At 39.3% G+C, this 27,508-nt stretch overlaps 1 protein-coding gene across 3 annotated transcripts in view; it reads right to left on the bottom strand.

Annotated features, from left to right (window-relative positions):
* SPIRE1 (spire type actin nucleation factor 1) overlaps nt 1-27,508 on the bottom strand; it is a 125,812-nt gene that overhangs the window by 55,791 nt on the left and 42,513 nt on the right. For all 3 annotated transcript variants that reach the window (XM_086472628.1, XM_086472627.1, XM_086472629.1), the window contains exon 3: nt 13,921-14,160. In XM_086472628.1, coding sequence (XP_086328754.1) covers nt 13,921-14,160 — 240 coding nt within the window. The remainder of the gene's footprint in view (nt 1-13,920; nt 14,161-27,508) is intronic.

The raw sequence follows: 27,508 nt of genomic DNA, 5'->3' as shown, positions 1-27,508 counted from the left end.
CAACACACACCTCAACACAAGATGAGAACCCAAGAGAGGGTTACAGAGCAAGAGAGATCCTCTCTTGCTAATAAACTAAATTCAGAAACATTTCTTCTTCTTCCCTAGGGTTTGGCTGTTCTTTCCAACAGCTTGCTTATTTCAAAATATGTCATTTGTAGAAGGAGGCAAAGCCATGCACCTTGGCCAATCTCTGATTACAAAACCAAGAAAAGTTTGTTATATTTTCAAAAAGAGCTACTTGCACTTTCAAATGCTGAGCATTCTTTTTTAAATTAATTTCTTTGCACACTTAAAAAAAATCACTGGAAAAGAAATACATAATTTAAAGTACTTGAAGAGTCTTCCCAATTCTTATTACCTTGCTTTTAATTAACATAAAATAATTTTGCACTTAAAGTTATTTCAACTACATCAGATAAGTCTTACCATTCTTATCTAATAAGGAGCCTTGTAGAAACAAGCATGTTCTGCAGTAAAAGGGATGTGTCCTTGACAGAGAATAGTTAAGAACAAACAACGAAAAACAGCAATAAAAAACCACACACCACAACCCAGCTACCAGCCACCTCTTCATCAAAATCTTATTATCTGAAATGAAAAAGAGAAAATGGAAGGAGACAAATCACTTTCCTAGCTCTCCAGTCAACTGCTGCATGAGTGCTTTCTTTTCCAACACAGCTCTTAAAATAATTAAACTCTTTTGTGCCAAGTATTCTAAGGACCTGCACCACAGATAATTATTTACCTGCTCTCAGTTACATATCATGAAAGATATATCTCTGCAAGTCAGGCAGGAACTCCCAACTAAGTTCTTCAACTTCAAAGCTGCCTTTAAATCCCCTGGCACTTGCATAGGCATCTACTACATGTTCATTGAAATAGATGCTTTTTCATGATATGTTTACCAATGCCTTCCAAAGCAGAAATATAAAAGGAATTAAATCTCTGGAAAGTAATTAATACTGTAGCGACCTCAGTCCCTGGAGAGCAAGTTTATCAAAGGGGTGATCGTGGTAGAGCACTCTCCTGCAGGTAGTCAAAGACCAATTGTTACTCTTGGGTAACTCTTTTCTGTACCGACATCTTTCATGATAAAGCCACTTTTGAGGGCCGAAACTCAGGGCAGTTATTTTTAAAATAAACAAGACTTAAGAGCAAAGAACAGGTAACTAGAAATGTAAATGTATAAATGTATTTCAAATATTGCTGTCTTCAGCAAGACAAAACCTGTTTTAACATTAACTTCATATAGAAGAACTAGATAGCGACAGATGAAAGGACAAATCTAAGACTTTGGCAAAGTGCCTCAACTGGTTTGTTGACAACTCTGAACCAAATTTAGGATGTACCATCACATTTACAAAGAGTGTAAAACTGGTGACTGTTAAAGCTTACAGCTTGTTCTGCCAGCAAAGATAGCTGAAAACATCACTCTCTTGTCAAAAAGCCCCAAACTAAGTGTTTCTAAAGGACTTTTTGCCAGTATCCATAAGTATCCATATACATCAGTGTCCCAAGAGAAAGATGACTTCAAGTGGAAGCTGGCGGAGGTGGAGAAGGCGAGGGGGACTCAGTTCCCTCAAACTCTGCGTGACACCAGCAGGGAGCTGCCAAGAAACCACTCTGCTTGCAGCATCTTAATTAAAAGACCTAGACAGCTGCCAAATTAACCTCAAAGAGAGGTTATCTTTATCTGTCAGAGCAGTAAAGAAAATTATTAATCATTTTATTGTGGTAGGCATGTAAGACAATAGAGGTTGGTGGGGGGTGGCCTAGTTATCTCACTAGTTATCTCACCTCAGCAGTGCGCTGCTGCGCACCCAGGCAGAAGTAATAGCCGGTGGGAGATTACAAACCTCTTGAGTTTCATCTTTAGGGCGGAGAGTGTCCTGGATGTGACAGAGACACCCGTCCTCTTTTACCTGCTCACTTGACCCTACCTAGAGCCAGGCCGAGGGCAGATGGGTGCCATGCATTCCCTGGCCACCAGCAGAGCACCTCGAAGGAGCGAGTATGTCTCCTCTCCCCCTCCCCTCCTTCAGCCACTTGTGACAAGAAGTGGGCCCAGGTAGGAAAGAAAACCCAACCCGTAGTGTTCAGAGGTACGCTTTTTGCAACTATTTTGCAGTTTGTTTTTTTTCAAAGGTTTCCTGTAAGGACAGATTTCAGCACTTCTGCTGAAGGTGACACCATGAGGGCAAGTGCCTCTGGCAGCCAGACTCCTCACTGGAAAGTCCCCGGCAAAGTGCCTTGACTCCAAACACAGTAAGCACCATTTCCAGGACAAGAAATTGCAATAAACACCCCTCCTTTGCTCACTAACACATTCAAATGCAAAAAGGACTGACATCACCCTTTTAAAATGAGCACAGTGGTTACTTTCAAAGTAAAGCAGACCATGTGTTGACCTCCAGTTACACTGCCCAGAATGAAAAATCAGGACAACTGTTAAAGACACCAAATGACATCACTATAATTAATGAAACCTGTCTATCAACATAATTCACTTAAACATTTGTCATGTTCAAAGCTGCTTTAGAAATACATTAAAGGGATTTACACAAACTGTCCTCAGCTTTCATGATCAAGCTAAGGTACAGGAATCCCTTCACTTTCTGTATAGGTTTATAAGAAATTAAATGCAAACACGAGGGCAAAATTAACTTACTGAATATTTTTACTTCCAAACATGTGTGCTGCCTGGGAAACATATTTTCTATTTTTTTTTAACCTCTGAGCCATTAAAAATATTTCTACTGTGACATGATTCCTCTGTCCAGACATGAAAAGACTTAATAAATCACACTGACTAATACTCTCCTTAACTTCAGTTTTTTCGTTTGTTAGTATTACATGCTATCACAGGAATCAAAATTTTTGAAAAAAACAAACCCTATAGCTCATTTTCTTCCCCCAATGCCATCATGATTTCAAACATCACCTTAAAATCTTTCTATTTTAAAAAGTGGATCGAGAACAGTGACATTTTACATCTACCTGTGTTAAGTGTGTGTGACTCTATAAAATACATATATGGGGGCTTGTTACACACAGTATCATATAGTGACTGACTGACATTAGAAGAGACCAGTTCATAAAGAGCTTTGGCTTCATGAGAATTTGCTCATCTAAAGCAAGTGTTGGTCTTAGTGCCCACCTCAAGAAATCTTGATATGCCAAAAAGGAAAAACAAATACAATTGCTCATTAGGACCTTCTTGTCACAACTCTAAGCTTGCTTTGTCCTAAGAGAAAGCCAGGCAAAAAACCCACAGAACTCCCTTTTGGCTTAAATCACCCAAAGTATGTTGTTCTTCCTTGCCATCATGAACTTAGTAACAATAAAACAAATCTCCGTTTTTTCTAGTGTTTAAAATCAACTTTCTAGCCTTTTTCTCAAGATGCAAATACATAAATAACAATAAAACAAAAGGGTTTGTTCTCTCTTCAGGATAAAGGCAAAAAACCTCCTTTGTTTTCCATCCAAGGCTTCCAAAAAAAGTCGTCTTTACACGCTTTACACAAAGCAAACTCAGAGCAGCATATGAAGCATTGCCCCCACGTGCAGCTGGCTTCCTTTAGCATGATCCCTTAGCTCCCTGCTTTTGCCAAGCCTTCAGCTAAATCTTCCTTCTATGATGTAGTTTGGGTCTCCAAACAATGAGTAGCTGTGGTTGCTACTCAGCTCTGCCAGTCGGCTTCGCCTCCCCAAAACCCCTGAATTCCGTTGCCTGCTGCCTTCCTATAGCACCTAGGCTAGCCTATGCTTTCCCTTCAACAAATACTCTGCCAAACTTAGCAGATTCACAGAGTTTATCTCTTGGGACCACTTTGACCCCACCTGGAGTACCATGTCCAGCTCTGGAGTCCTCAGCACAAGACAGACATGGACCTGCTCGAGCAGGTCCAGAGGAGGCCACGAAGGTGCTCAGGGGGATGGAGCAGCTCCCCTGTGAGGACAGGCTGAGAGAGTTGGGGGTGTTCAGCCTGGAGAAGAGGAGGCTCTGGGGAGACCTTACAGTGGCCTTCCAGTGCTGAAAGGGGGCCTGTAAGAAAGATGGTGACAGACTTTTCAGCAGGGCCTGCTGCAATAGGACAAGGAGTAATGGTTTTAAACTAAAAGAGGGCAGATTTAGACTAGAGATAAAGAAGAAATTTTTTATAATAAGGGTGGTGAAACATGGGAACAGGTTGCCCAGAGAGGTGGTAGAAGCTGCATCCCTGGAGACATTCAAGGTCAGGTTGGACAGGACGCTAAGCAGTTGATGATGTCCCTGCTCACTGCAGGGGCTTGGACTAGATGGACTTTAAAGGTCCCTTCCAACCCAAACCAATCCATGGTTCTGACTTTGTTCAGTTGCACAAGCTAGTGCTAGTTGTTAGGAAGGCTGCTAGATTAAAATGTTCAAATAATTCTCCACAACCACGTATACAAGACTGATCTGCACAGATGCACAAGGTTTGGGACAGTATGGCCCAAGCGATGCAGTAAGGCAAAGCTAAAACTACCTGAGGAATGTACTGAAGCCATTACCCAGAAGAACACTGCTTTTCCTGTCGTGTTATTTAATTTAAAATATTTTCAGATCAATCACTTAAAATACACTCAGGGCCATGCATCCTACAGACAACAGTCTTTTGAAAGCTGCCCCTTAAGACTGCCTCAGTTACAATACTATTTAAGGATGCTGCAACTACATGTTTTAAACAAAAACCTACTATAAAAATCCTTTTACTAAGAAATGCAAAACATTCCCTGTCTTCAGACCAATCTTTGGGATAAACACAATATTCTGACTATTAGATTAAGATCTTCAGAGGACAGCAGAATCTAATATACACTTTTTTTCTTTGTACCAAATGGCCCTATCTCACGTAAACATTTTTCTAAAATTCAACATGCAACAGTACACCAAGCAAAGGGGAGCAGAAAATAGCATCATGGGAACACAGTAATCAAGAGCATATTAAAAAAAAAAAAAAAAAAATCACATAGCTAAAATAGAGAGATTATTAGTTCGGAAAATTAGTGGTACTTTTAAGTCAATTCAAACAACTTTCCTCCAAACGTTTAATTTCTTTTAATACTGTTACCAGCACTGAAATAAATGCACCAAAAGAAACTTTGCCTCAAGCCCACAGCTCCCTCTTGAATAATTCAAAAGCAAGATGATCACAGTGGCTTAATTAAAGGGACCTTGCTCCATTTCTTTACTTTTCCCATATTGCTGTTACAGTACAATATGCCTCTATAAGGAATTAAGTAATTTTGTAGCATCTTTGCTGCTTCCATTTTCTTTGGCAATGCAATTATATCATCCTTAAAGTGACACTGAACTAGCAATATTGACAACTGAAACACCCATTTTTTTTTACACAGCTGCTATCAGCAAGAAAAAAGAACTTCTGAGCACTCTCAAATCCAGTCATTTGTGTCCTGCAAGAACTAGAAAAGGCAGCTTCCACAGCCACTTTTCCTCTTGACCCTTCTCCTGAATGGGGTGGTGAATTGCGAGGCTCTTAACACCTCACAGAAGTTACAGACTCCAAAATGGGTATCAGACAAGCACTTGGAGGCTCTGCCATTGGACCTTTCATTTCAGCCTGGAAGGGCTAACATATTTTCCCCCAGCTAAATCAGCTGGCCTAGTTAAGAAGTTCTCCCCCACCCCCTAAATCCCACTTTTCTCACGCCTGTAGAACATTACAGCTACAAGAACACCTATACTGCCCATTTAAAACAAGAGCTGTATATGAACAACTTAAAAACTGCAGAAACAAGTTAATCTACTGTTTTGAATATGGTCTGTGAGGGCAGCTACTGGGAACCTTTAATACATAATGCTGTATGAGAAAGAAAACTGTACAGCAATTTTGCATGTCACCATTAATTCACTAGTCTACTAAACCATATATCACACATGTAATGTAAAATGGGATTGGGTACACAGGATGTTCCCTACGGGATGTTGGCATTACAGAGAAACCAAAGAACACTTGTGCCTTACAGACACAATAGAAGATGTTATGTGAATCTGTATAAAAATGGTCTGCATTTTTCAAGTAGTGAAATGAGCCAGTAGAGCTAAAAAGCTAGCTGCAACACCACGAACACCCAAGACTGCAAAGTCTATGAAGGCAGAAACTGGATTCTGACAAGATGAATCTTTGCCAAACCCTAATATAAGACCAAGCTGCTGTCCTGGCTGATTTTTCTGAGCAGATCTACTGCCTTTACCAGGCTGACAGTGAATCTGAGAAATCCATCACAGCCTGTGCACTTATCAGTTTTAACACCTGGAAAAGGGAGGCTGTTGTGAGTTGACAAGAGAGGCTCTTGGGCAAGATCCCTTCAGCTTTGGACAGGTCAGTCTGCATCGCCTGGCTGAGTGCAGGAGCTAACCCATAGGGCTGAGAAGATATGGGTCACTTTTGCAAGGGCAGCTCTGCCCTTTTTTTACTTCGCTATGGGTCAGTACAGCATTACTGTGTAAATTGACCATTACCCTGATTTCCAGTCATTAGTTAGAATTTCAAATTAATCTGATCAAACAAAACGTACCTTGTGAAAGTAAACACTCATTGATCTGCTTTAGTCTCCAGGGTCTATTTCAGGCAGTGCAGGATAACACAGATTCTTTGATACTTCAGATTAAACCTCATACTCAGATGTGTTATTTCTAACAGATTGCTTTGCACGTTTTAGATACTTGTATTTTTAAAGGGAAAACTGGACACCATTACCACCAAAGAATCCTTCCACCTCCACTAAACCCTGGAACTTTATTTTTACCCATATATAAATTACTTACAATAATTGCAGCATAAAACAGATGGTAAAACAGTCCATGGCCTACTCTGCTTCTTTTAGATGCACAAAGGCCACACACAGATTTCAGGTGTATTCTAACCTCCCCAAACATAAAAATAATCTGAACATCCAATCTATGTTTCCTGGTTCTGTTGGACAACTCCTTGGATTCCTCAGCCTATTTTAGACCTTAGACAGGTTATACCAGTATAATTATGTAAATTATGGGTACAAGGGGTTTTAACCAGCATAAATGTATTACTGTGAGCCATAATGGGAAGGTAAAAATCACCGCAGAAAAGGTGATTTGGTTTTGTCTCCCAGCCTGGAATAAGACACTCCAATCCATCAAAACCCATGCTGATGGAGGGGATATTTCCACTGCTCTGTATGAGAATAATTAAAGCACAGAGAAAAAAAACCACCCTTCGTTTTTCTAATGGGAGGACCAAAGTCATGAGGGACAACTTCACTGCAAGTACGTTTTGTATAATGCAGTTCTAGGCAAAACCTCTCAAAATAAACGTTGTGAATAGTACAAAATCACATCCACTTCTACTTATCTTTCACTTGCAGAGTTCTCAGTTGTCATAAATCCACTTGCTCTGCAGCTCTTTATAAAGCGCTTCATATCAAGACTCTATTCTTGTTAAATAATTTTATTTTAAAACCAACATGGAGATATTGCTTATACGCTACAAAGACTCAAACATGCAGAGAGACTGTTCTGCTTTATTTCGCACAGTCTGTCCTCAGCTCAGCTCCCCGGACCCGCACCATACCGGAGCTTCAAACACTGACTCCTTCCATGTTTCAGCCAGCAGCACAGTTTAATCTGCCAGTCCTTCAGTTGTGCCTGCACAAATGTTTGAGGGGGTCTTGCAGCAAAACAGATCAATGAACTGATTGAGTTAAAAAACCAAAACCAAACAAGAAAAGCTTTTGTGACGCTTTGAATAATATAGGTGACATGGATGCTAGCCAAGGTGATTGCACAGACAGAAGAAACACACTATGGTTTGAATGAATAACCATGATGTACAAGGCTTGCTTGGACAAGAGAAAAACAGGAGATTTACTGCATTTCTAAGACAACTCCAAGTTAGCTCAAAGAATGGTGAAGGAATAAGAAAACACCTGTGGATGGGTCCTATCCAGTCAAGATCTATATACTCCTTTGTTAATGCAATCTCAGCAATTGTTTTTCTGGGACCTTCCCAATGTCTGTGTGTCTGTCTGAAGACATGGGTAGTTGATACAAAAAGGTGTACTCTCAGTCAGTATGCTTTTGGAGGGAATGCCCAAAAGGGAATGTTTTTAAGCCCCTGAGCACAGAAGGTGAGCACCAGTGCTTGGGACTTCACTGCTGAACTCGGAGGTCCCAGTTCTGTCAATGTAGCACAGAGAAGAAGGATGGCCAGGGAGTATGCCAACACAAGCCATCTACCTGCTCAGACTAGCACCATGAAGGTCCACCTTCAGAGGCCCAAACTCCCCAGGGGCATCCACCTGGAGATGCCCTGTCATAGCACTGTGATATGGGGGTGTGTTCACAAAATAGTTTCGGGAGATCTTTGGGTTTCTTTCCAGCTTACAGTCCCCAAAGAGTTAAGCTGCAAAAAGGAATAGCCAAGGGAGAACTGGCCCCCTCAGAACCTAAAAGGTACAAAAATGAGACAGTTGCACTTTCAGGGACCCAAAGAATTGGGACAGGAGGTTCCTCAATGTTACAAAAGGGGTCTCAGACACAGGTCTGTGTGGATAACTGAAGATCCACAGGTAGATGATTAATTTTTGGTCAAGCCAGCAGATCAAGCTCAAGTACTGTGACAACAAAACTGAAGGGGAATGAGGACTTCCAACCCATTGTAATTTCAATTTTTCCCACCAACATGTGGAGACACACATCACCTTTTTCTAAAAGGAGATGCATCAAGATAAAGACTAGCAAGTGACATTTAAGTACACTAAGAACAGTACTCAAGAGATGAGAGCTGATCACTTGTCCTTATTGAGTGTGATGATTTTCACAAATGCCCAATGCTGTTGCCTTTCTTTTTAATATAAAAAGGTACTGTCAACATTTGAGGCACTGGTTACCATCTCAATAATGTTCCAAAATATTCACCAGTTTCAGAGAGCGTTACAGGATACGCTGCAAGTTGCTTGTTTTGAAATGAAGCATACATACTGTTCTGCAGGCTCATATAAAATGCTAAAGCTAACCCAGCCTTAAATAAAATTACACTCACAGAAAGCTGCATCTTACTAATTTTAACCTCATGGACTAGGCAAAATTATGGGCCTTTGAATTCCAGTAACATGCACTCTTTAACTGTCATAAACAAATAGCCAGACTTGTTTTTAACTGCATTTTCTGGTTCCACTCTGACAGGTTCCCATATTATACTTACATGTGGTCATACCATACAGATAATAATAATGTGCATCCTCAAACTCAGAGGAAGCCTCCAAAATTCTTAGATCTGAACGTAGATCTTCTTATCCTGCCTGTAATTGCATGGAGACAGGACATACCCTCCTTTTCCTCTGGAAGTCTATGCATGCCATAGATAGTTCTGTACTATCATCAGAGTACTCAAAACAAAACACAAGCAGATCAATATCACCACTGTAAACTTCAGTTCCTCCTAGCTGAAAGAAGTCAGTCATATACTTGAACTACCAAGACATACGAATCACCTAGACTTGTTAAGTTTCTCATTTTAAAGACCACGCCAATGATTAAAGGACAATTAAAATATCTAAAACATGGGGGTTTGTTTGATGAAAACATAATTTATTCTTCCTCTTTGCTTACAAGAAAAGCACAAATATTAATTTCTACCAATAAAAACATTGTAAACCGTAATTTTGTTTATATTTGTTATAGCGAGATAATACAATATTGCACATGCTGCTCTGAAAATAATTTTCATACAAATTAAAATGTCAGCATGGAGATTTCCTAAGTACGAGTTTTGTTTACCATGGGACCTGGGTCACTAATTCATCTTCATGAAGCAGCCGTTGCACGACACTTAATTTTTGGTCAGAATTAACACACATTATTACTGCACTACCTAAAAGTAGTTACTTAGGTAAGGCCTGGGACCAGAGACCACTGAGCACTGGGGGCCATGCACATGTTTGTCTCTGAGACAAGAAGGTGTGGCTCAGCTACAGACAAGGTTCCTGTTTAAGCTGAGTTAACTTTTGGGACAAAAGGTGAACAAGAGTAAGAGTGAGACATTGGTTCAGGAAGACCACTGCCTCCTTATGTATCTTCTATGAGACCTGCAGAAAAAGGCAGCAGAGGCAGTGACAAAGGTTAATGTCACGACTGGCAGATACTACTGACAACACCTCTGTTCTGAAGAAGAGCTAAAGTAAAGTCTAGTACTGGCAGTAGCGATTCAGGTACGATGACATTCAAAGCTGGAAGAAATGACAGGGCTAGGGCTAGGATGGCAGTTCAGCCCAGCAAATACCAGCACAGAATAAAACCTGCTATCAGAGGGTAATGTGGCTTTATTTGCGTCTGGAAATAGAAGAGGGTGCTGGCCTAGAGTAAAGGATAATATTGGAATTGGGTTTAGGATTGGGGCTCAGGCCAGCAGATATTGATAAACTACAGCTTAGAAAGCGCGTCCAGGTTAACATGAAAAGTGGTGCTGGCTTAAACCATCTCACTGCAGAGATCTGTGAATAAGGAGTGAGATAACATTAAGATTAGGAGTGGAATTAGGGTTTGAGCACACTCTGAAAGAGGTTGATAAACCATCATCTCATTTCAGTATCAGGGAGGGCCACATGCCCTGATAAAGGTGCCACATGACAGGACTTCACACACCCTTAGCAAGCCCAACGCCGCCCAGCATGCCAGGCCTACTCTGTTGACCCAAGGCTCCCCAAGCCATACATGTGCTGTCAACCTGAAGCGTTCCCGACTGCTTAGGATTACTGTCTATGCACACTTCTGTCCTTGTGTATGCGCTCAACAAACCCAGCGCTCCCAAGATGTACAGATCTCCTGTACCATATGTGCATGGTCTGTAGGTACTGCAGGTGGGGGCAGGGAAGAAGGCCACAATCAAGGAAAAAATCTGTCTGAAAACATCCAGTCCTTACTGTCCCTGTTTCTCTGTTCACTTGCACTAGAGCTGCCATATCCGAAATACATCAAAGTCTAAAAAAGTTAAGTGTTTGGCAGCCAACGTCTCCTCTCTTCATACATGTGTTTTTAAAAACAGCGGATCAAGTCTGTGCAGCAGGTTGGTCCTGCCAAGGAAATCAAAAGCCAAATCAGCCAAAGATACCAAACAGCAGCACAAAAGCTTGTCTGTGTCTTCTCCAAACAGGACCTTTGCCAATGATGATCTTCGCAGTACTATTTAGCACTTACCCTTTTCCTATTTCTTGGCAATAGGTGTCCACCGCGTTACTCAGCCTTTTGCAGGTTAGGGGAGGGTTCAGGATTGACCTTGCCTACTTCACATTACAGAAAAACCTGACACACATTTTATCTATCTTTGTGTTTTAATCACAAAATATCCTCACCCACATTAGTGATTAATGGTGAAAAATTCAGCCTTAGTGGCTGACAGGCCTTGGATCTGACAATGACACCTTCTGGAGAAGGACAAAACATACAATCACGTTTCAAGGACAAACTCATGTCCACACTGGAGATTATATAGCGAAAAACCTTAAAAATCAATATAATTAGCACACAGCCCAACTCTACCATTTTCCAAGCTTGCAATTTAGAGAATGCAGGGTAGGCAAGAATGACAGTTGCTCAATTCAATGAGCAAACCTGCTTCAGCATTCACTGCAAACTGCAGAGGAGAAAGCTTCACAGTGAGTCTTGCCAAGAGGGAATTACAATAATCGAGCCTCATGGTCACAAGACCACACACTACTGTTGTGCAACAGTCACTAGGTAAATAAGGGTGTAGCTTGCAACATAGACTACCACTGCTGGGAAAAAAAAAAAAAAAAAAGAAAAAAAAAAGAAAAAGCCACACACAAAACAAGGTCTTACGCCTGATAAAGGTACGAAGTCAAGAAAAACAGATCTTACAAATCCTCACTCATGTCAAAATGTGGCAGAACGATGCTGCCAATCTAGTACTGTCAATGCAGCAATGACACAGAGCAGGGAATAAAGGTGAGCTGCAGAGTTAAGCCTGCAGTAAATAATTCAGGCAAAAGCAAAAACAGCCAGAAAAGAGAATTCCAAGGGATGGAGGAGTAAAAGTCAGGATGATGTAGAAATGACAGCTGAACTTCAATTCACTAAGGTGAAGTCACAAAAGCAGTACATCTCCAGAATGATAAAAAATTAATAGCAAAAGATGGTAAAAGTTAAAATGTAAGACGCTGATTTTAAAACATATAAATAGTAAGGTACCTCAGACTAGCAGAGATATGTATTAACAAAGCAGAACCAGAAAGATGCCATTCAGCAGCCTTAATAGGTGAAACCTGACCAAACATTTTACCCTTTTTATATTTCGGGGATGTGTACCAGTGTAACTGAAGATGTTCAGCTAAGTTTTCCAAACTTATCTTTCATTGTTTGCAGAAATCATGTAACAACCTTGCAAAATAACCACTCCTAGAAGCCAGTGCCCTCAGTTCTCTGTATACAAAGGTCTCATCTGCCTCTGAACTAAGCAAAACTTCCTCTAACAATCCAACTTTGATTGTCCCACCAATTCATGGCATCTTTGCTAAACTGGGGGAAAAGACAATATAGTGCATCTATCTTCCACATAACACCACACTGTTTGGAGCAGCTCCCACGGGGGCTTAGCAGGGTGCTGCCAGCCACTTCTAGAGAAGGTGACTGGGTGACGGGGAGCAGCAGAGGGAGGAGAGATCAACCTTCACTTCTGCCTGCAGTGAGGGCACTGACCCCACACGGCTGGGAGTGGCAGGGGCTTGAGGGGGAGAGTACTTCAGCCAGCCAGGCCCTCCCCATCACAGGGAAGCAAAAGGCCATTTCATTCATTTCTCCCCCTGACCCCTGCTTCTCTGAGGGAGGGAAAAATAATGAAGGCATTAAGTATTTAGTATTATTTCTGATGCAAGGAGGATACAAAAGCATCTCCAACAAAAGTTACTCCCATTCCAGTCTCCCAGGAGCTTCTGTCTTTACTGTTAACCCATCAGAAGTGGTGGGTTTTAGTGGGGTCTTGTTTCCATGTGCTAATGCATCCTGATGTGCTCTCCGGGACCCTCTTCTAGTCTCAGCTTCCACCACTACAGTCTTAATTTCTGTGACACACTAAGCTCCTGGTCCTTAGTATGACTTGCATTTACAAAGAAGCAACATACAGGGTTCAGTCCCCTTGTACATGTTAGCATACAATTTTCCAACCTGTATTAATCTCTCAGATCATTTATGAGGTAAACCAATTACACAAATGTTGTCAAAATCCACACTTACTACCTTTTTCTGTACTAAGAGCTTATATTGAGATCTAAAATTTGTACTGAAGACTACTCTACAGGAAACAGAGGGTTAATACTTTTAAATGGTTGTTCATGGTAGTCCAGATAACATTAAAGAACCGGTTGCAATTAAAATTCATAAGCTGTATTTCCAAATCTCACAACTCAGGTCAAGAACCTCAACCATAATGATCATCAGTGAAATACTGTATCCTGACTCACTCCATATAAGTAATCTACTTTTATAAAAGCACTCCTCTGCTTCAGTAGATGAGGGTGGCAAAGAAAGAAATGTATAAGGAATAATTAAACTAATATCACACTAATGAAAACAGCCCATGAAGTATCCGAATGTACACCAAGTAATTCAACAGACTGGAAGTCTGACTATCCAGTGCATGGATTAAATTAGAACGTGATATTAATGGCACATCCAACGATAAAGTTGATCATGGATTTTCTGTTGCTTACTTTGAAATAGGAAATACTACTGCATGTCATTTTTGCAAGCAAACTTTACAGAATGACCAGGGAAATCAGAAAGTTATACAGCCAGTATCACACTGGATAATAACACAGAAAATAGAGTTGACTATCTCATTGATAAGAACAGTGAAATATCATATAAACTGCCCATTACTCTACCTTCATGACATCTTTATAGGAATGAATGGCCTCAACTTCCTCTTTGTCATCATCATCCTCGTCATCCTCCACTCCTTCATCCAGAGCATGGTATCCTTCATCCCTACTCCCATCTGTTTCTGTAGCATTAGTCATGTGGTCAATAAGCTGCTCCAGTGGAGGACTTAATTCCCGCTCTTCATTGTCCTTCAAACCATAGTCCAGGGCTTTATATATAATAATCCCTAGTGATTCAATAACCTATAAAAGTGAAAAAGAAATATTTATTAATGCAGTTCACATGAATGAATAGGTCAGTCTAGGAACACCCTTTTCTGGTGTTTCTACAACAAGCTTTGCAACAGAGGGCAATAAAAATCAAAATTAAAGAAAAAAATCCTCTAATATCTACAGTAGTACTTCAGTAATAAGCACAGAACATGCAAGAGTAGGTCATACCACATATCTACCACTTTCTTATTTCAAAGTTTGAAATAAAAATTTGTAATTTAAAACCAAAGCAGGACCTTTTTAGATTATTTTCCCTTTTTCCTTCTAGTATGACAAACCTCAAAATAACATTACTCTAGACTTCGTAAGACTGTATTTCATGCATACGACCTCTTTTGCGAGGGTTGGGGGGGAGAAATGAAAAGAAAGAATAAACCAACCTGAGATGCCTCCCTCTCCCCACAAATTAACAATAATTGGAAACTGCCCTTCAGTTTCTGCATCTCTCAGAGGTGTCTGGACACAGCTGTGGACATCCCAATATTAACTCACCGAGCACTGGGACATCAGCCCACAAGAACTCCTTTGCCTGCTGCACAGCCAGTGAGGCACAGATTTTCCACTGAAACTATCAACAGCTGGATTTCATAGTAATGAGGCAGTAACCTGATTTTTCATTGAACTTGAGGCTTCTTTTTTGTGCTCTGTCAAGAGCAAAGCAAACAGACAACCTCTGAATCACTGTCAGCTAGCAAAAAAATTGTCATGAACATGCCAAAATGCTAAGCGCACATTTTCTTTCTTGGAATTATTTTCCTTACGAGTAATATTGAAGCTTCTGGCATTTTAAACACGTAAAGAGATGGCATTTCAAACGAAGGAGTCTGGAAATAGGTATTAATGGAGAGGGAAGGGAAAATGGGCTTGCAAGACTAAACCACAAGAAGGTAATGTCACTGCTAGAAGATCCTTGTCTGACAACAAAGTAGGGCTGGAGTTATTGCATGTAATCTCTGATCTTCCTTGTGTGTTGTGATGGCTACCATGCCACACAAATGAGCAGACTCCAGGGTAGGAGTAGTTGGCGCTGGAGCAACTTTAATAACAGAAGCATTTCTAAACATACCAAACCTTGTCATCAAATGCCATTTTCTCTCATCTGGCTTTCAGTACTATCCCGGTCAACACACTCTTTAATGCAGATTTTTAAAATTCTATTTGGGTGAATAGGGCAACACAAATACATCCTTAAAACACTGAATTTGACTCTAGCAGCTTACTTATTTCAGCACAGCAAAGTATTTTTGGTCTGAGAGGCTGGAGGATAGCGAAGACTTAAAATTATGTCCTTTTCGTTTATCTAGACAGACAATTTAATGAACTAGCTGTAGTCTGACAGCTTTACACTGGCATACTTCATTCCTCTGTTGAGATTACTTAGCAAATTCACTTTGCAAGACTGGCTAATAAACAAAAAAGCAAACATAAAAACCAATACATACAAGCCACCCTTTTATAATTTATTTCCAATAATTTTGATAACTCAATTCAATAAAAATAATTTTCCTATGCTATTCTCTTTAAATGTATTTATATACATTTGGAAAATATTCTTAAAATGCAGTTAAGTGATTAGGCAAATTAATGAAGAAAAAATTGTCTTAATTTTTTTAGTTCAAAGAACAGCTTCTAACTTGGGAAATGCTAGTGAGACAGCAAAGTATCCCAGGGAAGCATCACTGCATGCTTGCTCAGTTCTCATCCCCTTCCCCAGACTTCTGCCATGACCCACTTGGAGGCAAGACACTGCATCACATAGACCCTAAAAACAGCTGCAACAGATCAAACTTATGTTTGCAGCATATCTGGCTTGCTTCTTAGAGAAGCTATTTTGTAATAACTGTCTTGTAAAACTTGTTAAAAAAAAAATCTGAAAATGTGAAAATTTCACAAAATAAAATATATTCTACTGGTAGACATGTACATTTCCTAAAACTCAGGTTCTGAGTACAGTCTCAACATACACCCCTTCAGCAACTGCAATGGAACAAAGAATATCAAGTTAATATCAATTTGAAGTAGACCTAAATGAAAAAGAACTACAATTGAATAATTGCTTTGATATTTTAAACACTTGGGAGTAAACACAATGTGAGTAATTTCTAACTTTAGTAAAAACTATATCTGAAAGAGCTTAGCGCACATGAGGAGGCCTGAAATGAAATAATGCCTTGTGCCACGCAGGGATGGCTGCTGAACACAGCTTCTGGATTTTGCTACACCAACACTGCAAAAAAATAGCGGGGGGGGGGGTGGGGGGTGGGTGTGCGTATAAAGAAAGTGCGCTCTCTCTGCCTCCTTCTGTTTGGGAAGAGGATTAAGGAATTCAAAAGCTCCGTGGCTAAAACTGGATGACAGCTGCTGCCTTCTTTGATGTATCAGCAGTGGGGCTTTGGCAGTTCAGTAACATGGTTTGTGCATTTCTACGAACTATGAACAGATTTCACAATACATGCAAAGCCGACACAACATGAAAGCCTGCAATGGCACCAATTCAGACCTGTATTTCAGTCTCTCAGCTCCTTATTTAGGAGTCATGATCGAAACCATAGTTATTCAGTGTCTATCAGTATCACAGATTCTTCTTACTGAAAGACAAAGCAGCAAACATCTTAACTGAGAAACTTTGCTTTGACTTGCATTAAAACTGAAAACGTTCAGTGCTTTCACTAATACTAGTTTACCAGAGATCCTGTAACACCACACAAGTGCCATACGAACATCAAACAGAAGTCACAGAGTCATCAATGCTTCTTCACACGGACAAAACTACTAACGCAAGCTCACACAAATAAAACTCCTAGGTCTATATAACTAGAAACGTAACAGCTCATTGCTGCTTAAAGGCATGAGTGCTGTCACTTTGCCTATAACACAAGTCTGAAACAAAAAAGGAAAAGCTTTTCACAGTTGAATGGATCAATTGATAAACAGGCAGGTTTTTGAGTTGGATAATCAGGGACTATCACTTATTTTTTCTTAAAAGCATCGAATTATTTGCAAAGAAGCCACTGGTTCTAAACTGCACTGTCTGCTAATTTCACACAAAACAAATACTTCTGGCACCTAACAAGTGGCAAGCCCTGGCAGTTTTCAGTTATATGTGAAAACAGAGGTATGGTAGGAAAAACAAGGATAAGAAGAGACTTAGCAAGGCTCTTTTAAACCACAGCGTTGTACACTGCATGATGCTGAAGTAAGTGCCAGCACTAATGACAAACGATGCTGCTTGATTCAGATAAAAAAAAAAGTTCTGCATCACGAATTTTAGAACACATTGGCTCCCGATTGATTTAAATTTTGGCAAAGGACCTGATCCTTGCAAATCAATCAGTGGCTAAATAACTTAAAACCAAGGAAGTCTGCATTACTATGCTTTACATCTTCTCACCAAGTTCTTTTGAAAGTCATGGCTTCAGACCAAAAGAAAAACAACAAAAAACCAACACACCAACATTTCCCACAGACTGAACTTGTACTCTGTTGTGCTTAAACCATTAGTGAAAGAGGAATTTCGGCTCACAGTGAGTGAGTATTCTTTCAGTTCCTACACCAGTCTGGACTCGTATTATACTGTTCTTTTGTAACAAGTTGTGATAAAGTTGCTGGAACACTTTGACTTCAAACACATTGTAAAAACAATATGCTTACACTCCTTTTACACACAGCAAAACCAAAACCCAAACCATTCAGATTATTGTCATTCACAAACACTGCATAGAACTTTCCATTCCATACACCTTCCTCCAGCACCTTAAGGCATGCCTCTTGGAAAGGGGTTCATTAGGGTTTTAGGTCTTTTGTACGACACAAATTATGTTGTTCTGATGAACACTGGCAATTTAACATTCTCTTCAAATACACAGTACAGCCTTTGTATAGGAACCAAACATGTCTGAGACTTGCAAAAGTCTCGAGTGACATTACTGTGAGTACTTCACTTACATTTATTTTTTTAACTTCAAAGAACCTTTTTTCCCCTCAACATATATATCTCTCGGACTCTTGCTGAAGCATAGAGGAGAACAGGCAGAATCCGCACGCCATTCCCCCCACTCACCGCACACACAATAGGGCACTGTCTGAGCTTTCATCCCCTTCCTAGGCTTGCCTCAAGTTTTAAACAAAGCAACAAAGCCTAAGGACAGGCTTGTACTTACAGCAGCAAAGGGCTTTATTTCAGCTCAAATGCCTGTCCCTCCCTAAAGTTCTCCCTTCCTCCAAAAGCTGCTCAGGTTTTGTATCCCTAAATTGGGATTAAAGATGCTGTAAAGCTCCAGCTCCTAAGGTGAATCAACTAACTTTGAACTTGCTCACAGGGACCTCAGATATGGCAACCAGTCACAACAATATTTCCATTGCTACTGTACTGAATTCTAATATGATTTCTAATAAATTTTTTATTAAATTTATACTCCAATTATTACTTTTAAGTGCTCCCATTTCTTACCAGCAGATCCCCAACACACATTATGAAGGAGAATCACTCTGCCTTTTGGTAAGAGTGCTGAGAGCCCGGAGCTGGCAGTAGCCACGGCACTCCTTAGGGCAGAGCTCCTCTCTGCCACCACCCCTGGTATTAGGCAGCACTTAGTCAATCTGCGAAGACCAACCTGTCCTACCGCTGCCTCTCAATTAGCCTACCAGGAGCTCCACGCTGCGCTTCTGGAATCATAACACACAGCGTAAACATACTCATGGACACCCTTGGAGTCAAGAGTTACAGACCTTAAATTTTCTGTGGCTCATTAGAAGACACACAAATACACACAACTTTTTGTGATAAAATTCTGTAATACAGTCCAAAAGACAGACACGTTAAAATTTTATGTACAACCAACTGTTCCTCTCCAGCTAGAGGTTATCATTTCCATTTTTAACAAAGGAATTTGTTGTTTCTTCATTATTCAATTCTGGAACTGGGAAAGACCATGCTTTTAGAAAGGGTGAAAAAATAATGGGGTTAGGATAAACCAAAGTATACTTTTCGGTTATTTACCTCACCCTTAGATGCCCCACATAACTCCCAAGAGTACCTCATGGAAAAGCATGTCTAAATAGGCTGTTACAGGAGATGCACTGCTGTCACTGCATACCTTGGGTATACTAATGTAGTTTTTACCACAGCATTCCCCAGTGGAAACAGGTTAGCATCACCCAGGTTTTAATAGCTGGGGACATTGCTAAATTTAAATATGACCTTCACTAAATTAGAGCAACTTGCAAAAGACTGTCAAATGAGAACAGTGAAAAAAACTTCCAAGTGCTTCCAGGTAAGCAGCAAGGACTCGGAATATTTCCAATGAATCAGATTAATGACTCATTTCCAAAGAATATAGACACAAGATACAGGATTATTTAACTTCTGGGTAATGTTGGTTTGCTACTGAAATAACGAGATATTGTTTTCTGCAATATAATGAGCTTTGCTATTTAAGACAAAGCAGTAATAAAAGCAAAGAAAAAAATCAGAGTATGTCAGTTCTAATAGAAAATAAACATGAAAGGAAATTAAATACACCCTTTTAACAAGATTTAGTCTATTTTAGACACACTCAGAGCTAGGAAATTTTCCGAACCATATTCAGGGGAGATCTTTTTCCAGACTGTTTTATATCCATGAGTCTTAGAATGCACTAAGTGGCTAGAGAAATCTAGTTACTGAATTCTTTTTACCATTCAGGTATACATTAAAGTGATTCAGTGGAAGAACTCCTGATCAAAGACAGAAGAAGACTAAAACGTACAAAGAGAATGTTTGCTTTTTTGGGTTTTGTTTTGTTCCCCCCAATGTGAATATGTAAAAATCTAAGCAGTTAAATGTTGTTGCACTCAGTTGCCTCTCATATGGTAGCAGTAATTTAACTGTAAGGTTTTTTAAGGCTCAAGTGTAATATAACTTTCCAACTTATTCAAAGGTTCTGGTAATTATAAACATGTTTTTGGTTGTTCAAGTTTCGCTATAGATATTATCTAAGGAGAACTATCATTTATTAGCATAAATGAAAGCAGAATTTATTCCATTGTATCAGTCTCAACTTACATTTTATCTGCTGCATTAAAACACTGAAACAAAAATCTCATTTTTCTTCTAGTTTTTGTTCATACATTACAATTCCCAAGATTATGACAAATTGTTACTCTGTTATTAAGGAATTTACCCAACTGACGGAATTTCACCAAAGTGACAGTTCATCCCTCGACAAAAACAAAATTAAATTCCCTGATTTAACTGTGAAGACTCCAGTAATAGCTGAAGCTCCAGTAAAACAATTAGATGCAGTAATTAAGAAACACGGATGGTGAAAGTCACTTAAAAGTTCTTAAATATACCTCTATTCATATCACAGTTTTAATTACGGGTTATGTTAACCTGATCCCATTTTAATAAATGGCAGAGATGGTCATGACATCAAGAACTCTAAGGTTGGAATATATTTGCTGAAACAAATAGGCAGAATAGGTATGTTGTTATATTTCCCTACTGTAGGCTTAAAACTATCTGAAAATTGTCTTAAAGTATTCCACCTATTTAGGATTTTAGGCACAGTATCTCATCTTGATTTTTTAAAAACCATTTTATTATCATAGTCTATAAAGACAACTTGCACCAAAACTTAATTCAAAATCTTACTGGCTTTGAAATGTTGTATATCAAAATTAAGTTTGTGAAAGCCCCAATGACTACGGAAATGCTATTTTGAAAAATAAGGAGAAGATGTTTTTTATCTTAAGTTAAAGACACAAGATCAGACCATGTCACAAGCTTCTGTTCTAGTTCCCTTCTCATGTACATCAAAGCCATAAATCTGCTATTACTATTCAGAGTAATGATTCCTACACATAAGAGGTATTTCTTTTAAAGAAAAGTTTTGATGCAGTATTAATCTGATAAATCAACAGGTAGTATTATTACATCAGAACCATTTAATACTACACCTATCCAACCAAATCAATTATGCTTTTCAGCACATGTAACCCTTCAGTATTGCTGACTTTACTAAATAAAGTCGGGTCCAAACAAAGTTTTTGTTGTCTTTTCCTTTTTTTAAAAAATTATGAAATATAGTTAAACAACCATATATAGTTTTGTATAGAAATAGAAAGCAACCAGGTGAACACTCTGAGTAAGCCAACAGAAGGAGCAAAGCTGACTACCAAAACCATCACCAGGCCACAGAAACTCCAGTGAGGTCAACTTGTGTAAGCGACAGAAATTGCTGTTTGTCATATCACCCTTTTGAATAAAGTTTTATCTAGGTGACATGAGAGTATCATACTAACTACAGCAGAAGATTTTATAGTACAAGAAAGAAGTGACCAGCTCAAAGAAAACTGGTATAAAGGAGAGTGAAACTAGTTCAGTAGCTCTGATCATGAGAATTTACATGCGACTGGTTTCAATTTGGCTGATATTGCATACCTGCCTATGGTCTGTCAGACAAGCTACAGAAAAAGATAAATAAAATGCTTACAGTAGAGCTTTGATTCAGTTCAGTTTATGGTAGTCATGAAGCAACACAAAATCAATGCCACTTTTATTCAAAATATCTACACAGCTCAACTAACCTACTCAAAAAGTCAGTTTGCATTAACTTCTCAGCCTTCCCACACAGATTTCATTTAAACCACTACAGTTGCCTGCTACAGGCTTGGCCCCCATTTAATTAATCCAAAAATTAAAGTGAGTAAACACCTGCTGCAATATAAACTATTTCTTCTCCTGTGAGTCAAGAACTTTCTCACACCTATTTTCCCCCAAATTAACAACTACAAAAGCCAAGCAAACAAAATACCTGTACAATGAAAGCTATTCTTTTAAATACAAATCCTTGATTAGTTAAAGTTTTAGATTTGCATATATGTCTTTCCAGCAGTGGCTCTCACCAGACTTCACAAAAGTTAGGCTGGTTTCACCTTATTTATGAGAGGTTTGTGTGCGTTTGAAGCGTTTCACAGATGATGAACTTCACAGAGACAGATGAAGCACCTGAACAAGTTCACATGGAGCTGGGAATATGACAACTCTTCTGGTTTAACTGTAGCTTTCCTAAAATCCATCTTCCAATTCCTGAAAAAATATGTTCTTCTGACTCCTAACAGACTTCTCTTGTCAGTCAAATAGTCATAATTCCAAGATTTCATGCCTAATCTCAATGATGTCAACAAACAAGCCCAAATGTAACCACCCAGCAGGTCTTTTTTAAAGTGATGTGCCACAAAACAAGGCTGACAAATGCTGCTGCTTTCTAGTGACTGGAGTATTCATTAACCGCACACAAAGCAATACAAATTTAATGCTGCTTGTCTTAAAGGTACTGAGTGTTGATGTTGACAAGTCAGATAACCACCAATAAGAAGGTTGTCCTTCTCATCGATACCAAAGGAGAAACTTCAAAGATGTCTATGGGATGTTGGCATTTATTGCATAGCCGCACAGCTACCTCCACTATCTTGTGGAAGAGCACTCAGCCATACCTAGGCAGATATCTATACAGGACTTGTTTCCTAAAGAACCTAAAGGGAATTCACACATATGGCCTGTGAACAAAAAGCTAAAAAATTCAAGACTCTTAGTGAGAGGGTGTTTGTTAGTCAGATGTGCAAGGAAACTTGAGCTTGACATTAAGGACATAACTTGATCATGAAATATCCAAATTTTCACATGGACTATCATGATAGTCCAAGGAGTTCCTAATGTGCCAGACAGCTATTCATTTAGGTCATGTATGATCTCTAACTATGTCATACGAGCACGACACTGTGGGCTGACAAAGCCTCTGGAAAGCTCCTGATTTTATGAATATTCTTCCACATCCTCTTCTTATAAGCAACAACATTGGATACGGGCATCTGGATCACTGGCGTTCAAACAAATACTCCTCCAGGACGGAATGCTTAAGCAAACAAAATATTTTAGTAATGAGCAAGGGGAGTTGCTGCACAATCACCTTTGAGCTCTCACAACGGCCTTGTTGGAAAGGCTGGCATTTGCCAGAATAATTCAAGAAAGCACCAGTAGGCACTGTTGACAAGTTATCTACTCATAAGACAATATGAACTTGACATTATTTTTCAGGTCTGAAATTCAGACAGAATCATAGCATGGAAGGCTGACTTACCCTAAACTAAAGAGCAACAGAACGTGTGGCCAAGCCTCAGCAAAAAGCTTACCTGCTCTTTGGGCAGCAAAACCCCAGAGAATCCATTTATGAAACGACACTTACAGTTTCCTATTTCTATTTCCTTCTGAACAGTGAAATCCCCTCAGAAGAAAGCCATATTAAAACATAGCTCTATCACAGTTAAAAGTTACTGACATATAAAACATACAGTTTATAACCTCGGGCATGAAGTACATTAGCACAAGATATTCTACCACCTGCCAGCTCCCAAAGTCGTTAAAGTGCTGAACTGTGACAGTTTATTATCCTTAATGGGACAGCAATATTCCTGGATTACGAATTGCTGAGCATTGTTTTATCGCTCTCTGCCAATAACCATGTATTCTAGTACAGCGATGACAACAAAGATTTGCTTACAGTCACAGTTCAGAAGTGTTATAGTATTAAAAAAAAATAATTCATATGTATTTTATGCTTAGATTTAAAAAGCCAAACCAAAACAAAAAAAAACCCAACCCAAAGCATTCCAAACTCTAGCTCTCTGCAGAAACCTGTATCACACAGCCAGATTTTCTATAATGCTCAGCACTTGGCCTTCTAATAGAGTAGAGATATTATCTAGATAATTCATTTAGCTGCTTAGATAACAGCCAAGCTACTAAATATCCAACCATTGGTGGAGAGGGATTAAGTCCAACACTTACACCTATGTAAGCTGCACAGGTACTTGGGAACAAAGAAAAGGCTGAAGTTCTTTTAATAAAAGGTACATGCCTACCAATTAACTAGACTTACTGCCTCAAAATCTATAGTGAAATTCACTGACCCATTCAGTGCATTTTGCACTGCTTGGGAAACTGGAGGGTCTTATAAAATTAGGCCAAGAAGAGCCAATCCTATGTTTCTCCTGTGCTGAGACCTTGTTAATGGATGTGCCAAAGTTCATTCCCGTACACGCTGCTCTCTCATCCTCAGCCCAAGGAAAAGCAAGATATGTAAAGATGCATATCAGAGGTAACAGGGTAGCAAGGGCAAGGGGGAACACCATGGCAGAGTGACCTGTCACACCCATAGGACCACTACAGGACAGCTCTAATGTGGTCCTACACAATTCATCATCAAGGATTCACAACAAGCTCCTCAAAACCTTCCTCCCTGGCTTGCAAAGAACAGAGCTGAGCTCAGGCATAGAGGGAGTATAAATCCCCTTGGACTTCTTAGCTTTGGAAATTAAAATAATGCTGCAATATTACCCTGTCTTTCTAGCCACATTATCATCCTTTAAATGACAGAATGGGATCCCTACCTGGAAAAAGTAAGTCAGGGCATTATGTTCATACTGTGGCGAGTTTCCTGACACTGAAAACATCACAAAACATGGTATTTTGTAAAATATCAACTACAATTCAGAGTTTATAATTTCCAGGTAAGTGTTGTCACAGCACCTCTAAGTCAGAAAAGAGTTGCCTCCACAATTTTCTTAAGCCAAAGAATTCAAATCCTAAATTCAGTCTCATCTCACCCAGCAAAATAAGCTGAACTGCCCTTCCTAACCACACTGTAAGGCACAGGCATTATCTCTGCCAGCCAGTACTTCGAGCCAATTTCAAATGTAGGAAGTGCATGGGGCTGAAGGTCCTGTGGGGTTTTCCTAATTGCTCATTTCTTGTGAAACCTCACACTGGTCATTTCCCCTCTCCTATAACAGCTTTGCCACCTGTTTTATGAGGATATTGACCCATTTTCAAAGCTTTGGACGAGAAGTGCTGTGCAAGTCTAAATTATATTTCTGCATGTCACACACACAGGCTTAAACTCAGCTGGAAGTGCCGCTAATCATCCAGTTTTCTCTGTGACTTTTGTTGCCTATGAACCAGGGGAAGGAAAAATGAAGAAAAGTACATGCCTGAGGCTAATGGTTAGGCTTATCAGCTGGGTGCGATGCAACACACAAAACTGCTTTTCTTTGAGAATATAAAGCAAGACACAAGAGTGATTTATTTAAATGTAAGTAGCACAGGTAGCCAGAGAAAATAACTACTAAGGTTAGACTATCAGATTGTTCTGAACTTGACAGAAAATAAATTCTGACTGCATTACCCCTTTCTCTTGTTATACCAATGTAATTATACTTACCAGTCTACACTCCACAGAACTAAATTCCTGAAGATTAAGAAATAGGAAAAAATGGCAAGGTTTTAATGATTTTAGACCCAGTGACTTTAAATTTTGATCCTTAATTTAATTAAGAATCCCTAAGTATTTTTAATATCCTTTAAGATTTTAACATTTTACAAACTCTGTCATATCTACACACTCCTTTGGGAATACCTTTTGTAATCCACACAGCATGACAGTTCATATTATAGCTCAAAAAGAAACTGCCTGGCAATTTGTAGACCAAACAAAATGAAAAAAAGGTTGTTTATTCAGATAGTTCTCCGAAAAGTGAAATCATTTTCCTGGAGGGAATTAAAAAAATTAAAAATAAAAAACTAAAAGCAATGTAACAGTCAGAAGGTCCATTACAAAAGGAACACTTAAATTCTGCTGGACTTCCATAAGAACTGCAGCTTTGGAATAGCAAAAAAATTCTGGCCTAGCCAAGAAACAAGTTACTCAAAAGTAATCTCATTAAATTAGAGAGATACCTGTTTGATTCCATCAGAGAATCCTTTTTTTTTTTTTGTTCTCTTATTTTGTAGCCCCCCAAAAATTGAAGGAACATAAAAGAAAAATATCGTTGCATTACAAGCATAAGCCTAGATTTCTTTAGGTAAATGAGCACAGTCATCAATACTCTTGAAGGAGTTAAAGCTCTTCAATCGAATCAGTTGGAAAGACCATCTACTCAACTACCTGCAGGGAATCAAACGTTCAGTATTTCAAATGCCAGTGAACAATTTATATCTATGAATTCTGGAGCTCAGAGCGATGGCAAAATTTGGTTTTATTTTCTTCTCATTAACTGTTTTGCACGGATTATTTTTCTCCTTTGCCCAGTTGCACTGCATTTCATTAACCTGCGTGTTCTCACATAAACTACCAAGGAGGCAGCAACAGGTAAATGTCAGCTTATGCGAAGGTGAAACCTCACAAAGGAGGGGACTCTTTTGTAATGATTGGGACCATGAGGAAGTGGCGGACAAACTGCAATGACACCATTTCAGAGAACACTGGTTTCAAGGAATAACTATTATTTGCCAAACCAGGGAGGTGGGTGGGTGACATCCTCACCTCTCCACCTACCCTCTGCTAACATAGTGCTCGTGTTGCAACGCGGTCTGCCAGATCAGAAAACTGACTTTGCTGGAAAAAAGTCATGCTTTCCCCACCAGCTTAGGAAAAGAAAAGAATAAACCCCCCAAAACGCAACAAACCCAACTCTCTATGCTACCATATGCACTCTCTGCACATGTGCATACGTCCTCCCTGTGCTACCATACATCAGCCTCGGCTTTAGGCCAAAAGAAAGCACAGCCCTGCAGAAACCTCAAAGCTATACTTAAAGATCAAAGAAATGTCTACTTTAACTGGAAGAGCTAAAATGAGCCTTAACGAAGAGTGACAGCATGACTGTTTGCCATAACTATCAACATTTTTAGATAAAATGCTTGGTGTAACATAATCCTTTCTCGCACAATTTTTATATGTTTTTACAATACAGTCTTTCCTATGAACATTGCTTTTTATCAAATACTTATTATGAGAGTTGGAGCTGGGAGGGGGAAATGTTAGGAGGTTTGGTTTTGTATAGTTAAAATTCAAAAAAAACCCCACACCCCCCCACACCCCCCCCCCAAAAAAAAGGTTTTGGTATATAAAGGTGAATGAAGTCAACCAAAAGCAAGACACAATACAAAAAAAAGCCTAACTCAAATCGCAACATTACTTTAAACTAACATTTATTAGTATGAGAAATCTAATAACATTAAAGAGATTTCAAAGTGGAGCAAAATACTCCAAATACAGTGTTTTCTTTTAGAATTTTTTTTTTTAAACTGAATGAAATAAAAACCCTTAAAATAAAATTTCTAAGGATTTTTTCATTACACTTAGAAGTGTTTTTATGGAGTAATACGTGACATTTCAACAAAGCCCAGCTGCAAAGGAACAAGCAGACTGGAAACACAACCCTCCCTGCTCACTGCCCTTTATGTAATTAAGCTAATAAAAAGTATCCTACCAGAAGA

Source organism: Leptosomus discolor, chromosome 13 (genome assembly GCF_034619465.1).
Source record: "Leptosomus discolor isolate bLepDis1 chromosome 13, bLepDis1.hap2, whole genome shotgun sequence".
In the NCBI taxonomy this organism is placed as follows: Eukaryota; Metazoa; Chordata; class Aves; order Leptosomiformes; family Leptosomidae; genus Leptosomus; species Leptosomus discolor.
The sequence above is the reverse complement of the archived record's forward strand: the minus strand, read 5'-3'. Positions and strand labels throughout refer to the sequence as shown.